Consider the following 8,103-nt stretch of genomic DNA (forward strand, 5'->3'; position numbering starts at 1 on the left):
CTTGAGCCTATAGGAATCCTAGCTACTCAGCTCACCCCTCCAGAACTCGGGCTCTTCATCTTTTTTTTTTTTTTTTTTTTGGTGGTACTGGGGATGGAGCCCAGGGGCTTTTCTACCACCAGGCTACACTTCCAGGCCTATTTTATATTTTATTTGGAAACAGGGTCTCACAAAGTTGCTGAGAGCCTCACTAAGTAGCTGAGGCTGGCTTCAAACCTGCGCGATCCTCCTGTCTCAGCCTCCCAAGCTCTGGGATTACAAGCCTGCGCCACCACACCTGGCCCATATATCCCCCCCCCCCCCCCCCCCGGTACTGGAGATGGAACCCAGGGGAATTCTTCCTCCAAGCTACATCCCTAGCCTTAATATGTTATACTTTATTTTGAAACAGGGTATCACTGAGTTGCAAAGGGCCTCACTAAGTGGCTGGGGCTGTGCGTGAACCTGGATCCTCCTGTCTCAGCCTCCCAAATGCTGGGATTACAAGTGTGTGCCACCACGCCCGGCTTCTTCGTCCATTTTTATCAAAAGACTGGACTAAATTATTTCTATGGTTTCTTCCAGCTCTGAGAGTCAGTGGCCTTATGAAAACCCGTATGGAAAACAAAGTCCTGGCTGCCAGTTGAATTAACAGACCAGCATTTGGAAGCCGACGCCTGCTGCACCGCACATGGCCATCAGGGGGCGTCCAGCCCCACTTCTGCCTTGGGTGGAGCCCGCGCTGAGGCTGTGAGGCGCAGCCCGGGACTTCGCAGAGCTACCGGGGCGACACAGTCATCTTCGTTCCCTTCCTAAAAGGCAGGAAGAAGAGAAAGGGTTATTCTCTCTGCGGAGGAGCTCTTCTGCTTCACCAGGGCTGAGGACTGAAGCTAGTGGATTCCCGCCCTGTGACTGCCCGTGGGGACCTCAGGCAGCCCTACCCTTCATCCAGTAGAGCGCACTGTGGGAGAGGCGCCAACCTCTTCCTTGCCTTAATTTTGCCCGCTTCCTCGCAGGTCACCTCTGGAAAACCCACTCATTCTTTGTGTGGGGGGATTGAGCCTCGGGGCATTCTACCTCAGAGCTCAACCCCCAGCCTGATTTTTAAAATTAATTTGAAACAGGGTCTCACTAAGTAGCTGAGGTCCTTGAACCTGGATCCTCCTATCTCAGCCTCCCAAATGTTGGGATTACAAGCATACACCACCACGCCCGGCTTTCACTCACTCTTTCCTCTCCAACTCAGTCCCTTTGGGCTCTCCTTCCTGCCCCAGGCCCAGGCCCTGCTAACAGGTTCCAGAGGGCCAGGGCCTCCCCCAGCTCTTGGGTTCCCCGGGGTCTGTAGTCTTCACCTCTCTAGGTTGAGGACCTGGTTGTCTGTCTCTCATAATTCAAGTGCTGGGGCTTGTCCTAGCAAAGCAGCCTGCACCCCACCCAAAGGTATAAATCTCCCTCAGTTTGACACGGGAGACAGTTGCTGAAGAAGCGAGCAGAGGGCTGCCTCTCCCACTGCCAGATGCAGATGCACGGGTGACAATCTGCAGATGGGATCCACAGCCCGGCACAAGTCTAAACATTGCAAAGGAGGCTGACAGTTGGCACACGGGTTCATGTCAAGCCAGGCCCAAGCAGAATGAGTCCTGGATACCATCCAACCACAATCCTGTATACCCAAGCCCCTCCCACAACATCATCTTTCTCCCCTGCCTCGGATTGGCTGGGCAGCTCTCCTCAGTGACACTGGGAGCATAGCCAGAGATGGGAAGAGGAGGTTTATCATCCTTAGGCTTAACCAAGACTTCCTTCCACTAAGAGAGTTCAACAGCTGAGTCCTTGCCAAGAAACCTTCTGCACCTCGGACATCAGAGATGTCACACTGCTCTGGGCTGGAAATCAGAGTTATCTTTGGTATGCAAAAACCCTAAGGAATAAAACCTGGGCTCCAAGAGAAACAAAGAACAGCATAAACCAAGTCCAATCCATAGGGAACACCCATATGTGGAAATGCACTGAGTTGTCCCCAGGGCAGGTCAGAGCTTTATAAGTCTAGGGCCCCTGAACCTAGCCAATGGATCGTATACTAGTCACAAGTGTGCCAAATATTTGGTGATTCACTAGGTATCCTGCGAATCAGCCTGGACCATAATCTTCCTTCATGGAGTGTGTGTGTGTGTGTGTGTGTGTGTGTGTGTGTGTGTGTGTTTTACTGGAGATTGAGCCCTAGGACATTCTACCTCTGAGCTATACCCCCAGCCCTATTTTATTTTTAATTTATTTTTAATTAATTAATTTTGTTACTGGGGATTGAACCCAGGGAATTCTACCTTTGAGCTATACTCCCAGGCCTATTTTTTTACTCTTTATTTTGAAACAGGGTCTCACTAAGTTGCAGCGGGCCTCACTAAGTAGCTGAGGCTTGCCATGAACCTGAGATCATCCTGTCTCAGCCTCCCAAGTACTGGGTTTACAAGCATGTGCCACCATGCCTGACAAAACTTTTCTTTCCCTTCTATAGGAACCCTGCCTGACAAGGAGTAATAAAATAAGAAAAAGTTACCAATAGGCTCAGAATCCTAAGACCAGTTTTACTTCAAGAGGATAGCAAGCCAGGCATGGTGATACACACTCGTAATCCTAGTACTTGGGAAACTGAGAATTGTAAGTTAGAAGCCAATCTCAGCAAGTAGTGAGACTCTCATTAACCTAGCGAGACCCTGTTTCTAAATAAAAATAAAATAGGGCTGGGGGTGGAGCTTGGAGGTAGAATGCCCCTGGGTTCAATCCCCAGTGCCACAAAAAAAAAAAAAAGAAAAGAAAAAGAAAAAGAAACGAGGATATCAGATTTCTACAGCCCAGGAAGGGGATGGGAAGGCAGAGATTGTTTCTTCTTTTGTGTGTGTGTATAGCACTTGAAACCAGGGGAGTTCTAACTCTAAGCTACACACCTAATTTTTTTTTTAATTTTCAAACAGGGAGGGTCTTGATAAACTGCTGAGACAGGCCTTGAACCTGCAATCCTCCTGGCTCAGTCTCCCAAATACAGGGATTACAGACCTGCACCATCTCCCCCAGGTGCTTCATTTGTTTCTTTGCTTCTTTGTTTTTGCAGTACTGGGGATGGAACCCAGGGCATCCTACTTCTACTGGGGATGGAACCCAGGGCATCCTACTTCTGAGCTACACTTCAGCCCTATTTTTTTTTTTTTTTTTTTTTGGGTGGTACTAGAGGTGGAACCCAGGGGCTTTCTACCTCCGGGCTATACTCTGAGACCTATTTCATATTTTATTTGGAAACAGGGTCTCACAAAGTTGCTGAGAGCTTCACTAAGTAGCTGAGGCTGGCTTCAGACCTGTGCCATCCTCCTCCCTCAGCCTCCCAAGCACAGGGATTGCAAGCATGCGCCACCACTCCCAGGTCTTCAGCCCTATTTTTTATTCTTTATTTTGAAACAGGGTCTCACTGAGTTGCCAAGGGCCTCACTGAGAGCTGAGGTTGTCCTCAAACTGAAATCTTCCTGTTTCAGCCTCCCAAATGCTGTGGTTTCAAGCATGTGCCACCAAACCTGGCTCCTGTTTGTTTATTTATAATCAAGACATTTCCCAACACACAAGCATACATGCACAAGACACTGAGTCACACTGGTTCCTGCTGACAATAAAACATGAATCCACCTTGGGTACAGCAGGGAAGATAACAATGGCCCAGGCCTACTCCTGGACCCTGCAGCCCAGCCTCTGCTGAAGGGGGGTGGGAGTGGGACTTGGCTGCTCACCTGTGGCTGAATTCCAGGAGTGTCAGAATGGATAGGGAGGCAGAAGAATCAAAGCCTCACTCCCTTCATCCAAACAGTCTTTTCACTTTTTGTTTGAAGAAGATTTTTTAAAAGGGGCAGGGATTAGTCCTAATTTACTGCCTCTGTCAAAAGGCAGCTCTGAAAAAAAGGGAAGGGAGCAAGTGGATTATGAAAAGAAAACAAATGGAGAGAAAAGAGGGCAAAGGACGAGCTGTATTCAGTAACATTTATTAATTTGATATTAAATGGAAAAGAAGGGGTTGGATTCAATTGGTTTGCCTTCCTGTGAACCCTGGAGTTCCCCCAAACCCTGAAGAAGTCCTTCTGACACTGCTGTGAGGTAGATCAGAGCTTTTCTGTGTCTAGCGTGAGAGAGAGATCTGTCGTGAGGGGGCCGAGGACAGAAGCCCAAACCTTGGCCTCTCCTAGCCTCCTTCTACAGCCCGGGGCGCGGAGCCTACAGAACACCCATCACCCATCATTTTAAGGGGTCTGGGCAGCAGGAGGAACACACACAGCACGCACGTGAGCGAGGTGATGGGGGCCCCACGGAAGCTGCGGAGCTGCTCCCAGGGGAACTGGGCACAGGCAGCCTGAAACCCCAGCCACTGAGGTAGAGTGAAGTACAGGAGCAGGGTTTAGAAAACTTCCCTCCGAAAAGCAGAGAGGACAGTGAAAACCCATTTGGCTTAAGGGTTCCCTTCCCCATTCCATGGCCTGATCAGATTCTGGAAAATAGAGTTCTACAGCTGTGAAAACTCCCCAGGGCTCATTCTGAGCAGAGGCCACAGGCTTTCCAAAGGTTCTGCCTCCATGGATCTGTTTCTTGTCCTTCAAGGCCTGAGAAACTCCCTGGGAAGCCCTAGAAAATGGAGATAACATATCTTGGGGTGAAGGTCAGAGAGTAGAAACAGAGACACTGGAAACCATATTTAATTACACAACAGCATGGACAGATCACTGAGCCACAAAAGTCACACCCACCCCCCAACTTCAACCTACCCCCCAAGGGAGAGCACAAATTCCCACTTACGGTGTCCTCACCCATGCTGTCCTCGTGTCCCGAGTGGATTCTCCCCTTCGCAGCCACCAAACCTTGGAGAGAAATCGACTGAGGCAGAGGGTTTGGGAGGGCCGCTAGCTTTCCATGCCAGTCTGAACCAGATATAATGATGGCCAGAAATCGGGCGACCAAAGAACTGGCTGGAAAACCACAGCTAGAGTGGACCAGAGGAACAGAAGCCTGGGGTCACAGGGGCCCTTTCTCCTGGCACCTTGGGCCTGGGCTGAAGAGCCTGCCTGCCTTCCTTGATTCAACCCTAGTAGTAGGGTCCGGGATGTACTGGGGAATGGAACCCCAAAAGGCCTTCTGACTCTAAGCTACACCTCAAGCCCGTTTTAGTTTTTCTCTTTTTTTTTTTGGGGGGGGGTGGTTCTGGGAACTTAACTTAGGGGCATTCTACCTCTGAGCTATACTCCTAGCCTGGTGTTTTATTCTTTGTTTTAAAACAGGGTCTCACTAAGTTGCAGAGGGCCTCACTAAGTAGCTAAGGCGATCCTCCTGTCTCAGCCTCCCAAGTACTGGGTTTACAAGCCTGCGCCACCTCCTAAGCCTTTAAGTAGCGGTGGCTACAGGCGTGAGCCACCACGCCCGGCTCCCTGGGTGTCCTTTTTGTCCCCTGCTCCGTCTTCCTCTTCTCTCAAGGCAGAGACCCTCGCCGGTCTCCTCCTTCTCCTGCAGACCCCAAATTCAGACAGGGAGACGCCGATGGCCTCCCCACACTGAGCCGCCGGCCGCGGCCCTGGTTCCCTACCTGTCGAGCGGTGCGCGTGGCCCGGCCTCGGCAGGGCTGGCGCCCAGGTGGTCGCGGGCCGGGGAGGCGGCGGCGCCGGGCTCCTCCTGCCGGCGGCCGCACGGGCGGCACAGAAGACGGCGGAAGGCGCTGCGAAAGTCCGGGCTGCGGCAGTATATCAGCGGGTTGAAGGCAGAGTTGGCATAGCCCAGCCAGTTAAGGGCGAGGAAAACCGGGCTGGGAACCAGCGACGGTCCCCCTAGGGCGCGGAGCACGTTAGCCAGAAAGAAGGGCAGCCAGCAGAGGGTGAAGGTGCCCATGATGAGCCCCAGGGTGCGGAGCGCGCGGTGCTCCCGCGGGGGCAGCAGGCGCGCGGGCGGCGGGGCGTCCTCGGGCGCGAAGCGGCCGCGCTCCCGGCGCAGCAGGCGCCGCTGGCGCTGGGCCACCACGAAGACCCGCGCGTACACGAAGAGCATCACCAGGAGCGGCAGGTAGAAGGAGACGGAGGAGGACAGCAGCGCGTACGGCAGGTTGGCGGCGAAGGAGCAGCAGCGCGGGTTGGCGTGGCAGTGCTGCGCCTCGGCGTCGGCGCCCACGCGCCACCACTGGCTCATGATGGGCGCGAAGGACACGGCGGCGGACACCAGCCACACCAGCGCCACGGCGGCGCGGGCGCGGCGCTTGGTGACCAGCGCGCCGTAGCGCAGCGGGCTGGTCACCGCCAGGTAGCGGTCCACGGCCAGCGCGCACAGCGTCTCGATGCTGGCCGTCACGCAGAGCACGTCCACCGAGGTCCACAGCTCGCAGCCCGTGGCGCCCAGCGGCCAGTGGCCGGTCAGCGCCAGCGTGGCCCCCGGCGGCACCACCAGCAGCCCCACCACCAGGTCGGCGGCGGCCAGCGAAGTCACGAACACGTTGGTCAGGGTCTGCAGCCGCGGCGTCCGGGCGATGGCCACGATCACCAGCAGGTTGCCCCCCACGGTGCCCAGCGCCAGCAGCGCGCCGGCGGCGGCGGCCGCCCAGGGCACCCCCGGCAGCCCGCTCGCGTCGCTCCCGGGGGCCGGGGTGGGCGCGGCGGGCCACCCCAGGGAGCCGTTCCCGCGGGGCCACGGAGCCATCGAGGGCCGGGGGGTGGGGGGGGTCTCCCGTGCCCTGGCTCAGGGGAGGGGGCGGGAGCACGAGGGAGCGGCTCCCCCAGCCTGGGCCATCTCCCCCAGTTGATGGGGAGAGACTGCTCACCGCCCCCCCCCCCGCGTCTCCCCCCACTCCCTGGACGCCACTGCTGGGGGGGAGGAGTGGTGGCGCTTAAAGGGCCAGCGGCCAATAGTGCCTCAGGAGGGAGCTGGAGGGTGGAGAGGGACGCCCTGCCACGATGTGTCCACCCCTGCCTGGGCCCCGCTCCCGGGGCACTGGGTTCCCGGAGCTGTGCCGCTGCTTCCGGGAAGATCCACACCAACACCCTGGAAGGGGCTAGGGGGAGAAGCCTCTCACCTTTAACCGTGTCAGAGGGAGAGCTGACTCCAAGGCGCGCAGAACACCCAGTCGCCCCACACCTACTTGGATGCCTTTTCCTATGGCCTTTTATTAATTTATTCATTTATTATCTATGTATTTATTTATTTTGGAATGGGGGTTGAGCTCACTCTACCTCTGAACTACACCAGTAGCCCTTTTGATTTTTAATTTTGGTGTGTGTGTGTGTGTGTGTGTGTGTGTGTGTGTGTGTGTGTGACTAAGGAATGAACCCGGGGTCATTCTACCTTATTTTTTATTTTGAAAAGGGGTCTCATTAAGTTGCTAAAGCTGGCCACAAACCTGCAATCCTCCTATCTCTGCCTCCCAAGTACTGGGACTACAGGCATGTCCAACCTTGCCTTTAATTTCTTACAGGCTCTTAATTTATACTGAAACAGTCTTGCTGAGTTTCAATCCTCCTGTCACAGCCTCCCAAATCTTGGTATCATGGCTGTGTGTGTGTGTGTGTGTGTGTGTGTGTGTGTGTGTGTGTGTGTTGGGGATTGAACCCAGGAGCATTCTACCTCTGAATTACATCCTCAGCTCTTTTTTTTGTTTGTTTGTTTGTTTGTTTTAAAAAGTCTCACTATATTGATGAGTTTGGCTTCAAACCTGTGATTCCCTTGTCTCAGCCTCTCAAAAACTGGAATTACAGGCATGTACCACCACGCCTGGTTTATTTTATTTTTTAGCATGCTGGACATGGGAGAGGGGATGGAACCCAGGAGTTCGTATATGCTAAGCACACCATCTACCACTGAGCTACCTCACAGCCCAAGTATTTCCTCCCCCCCTGTGGTGCTGGGGATTGAACCAGCATTCACTCTATGGGCTATACCCCTACACCCTTATCTTATCTTTATTTTTCTTTTATTTTTCTTTTTTTGGTGGTACTGAGAATTGAGCCCAAGGATATTCTACCTCTGGGCTATACCCCCGGTTCTTTTTCATTGTTTATTTTGAAACAGAGTCTCACTAAATTGTGGAGGGCTCCTGTTGCTGAGGTTGGTTGTGAACCTGCC

The 8,103-nt window shown here is 53.8% G+C and overlaps 1 protein-coding gene across 1 annotated transcript; it reads right to left on the bottom strand.

Annotated features, from left to right (window-relative positions):
- Window positions 1–677: 677 nt before the first annotated feature.
- Window positions 678–6,684, bottom strand: ADRB3 (adrenoceptor beta 3; the record flags this gene model as incomplete). The annotated part of the gene is made up of 4 exons (XM_080710257.1): window positions 678–791; window positions 4,235–4,366; window positions 4,807–4,990; window positions 5,588–6,684. The coding sequence occupies 4 exons, from the start codon at window positions 6,682–6,684 to the stop codon at window positions 678–680; spliced, it is 1,527 nt and encodes a 508-aa protein (XP_080566383.1).
- Between the last annotated feature and the right edge of the window lie 1,419 nt (window positions 6,685–8,103).

This window comes from Muscardinus avellanarius (genome assembly GCF_963383645.1).
Source record: "Muscardinus avellanarius genome assembly, chromosome: 14".
Taxonomy (NCBI): domain Eukaryota; kingdom Metazoa; phylum Chordata; class Mammalia; order Rodentia; family Gliridae; genus Muscardinus; species Muscardinus avellanarius.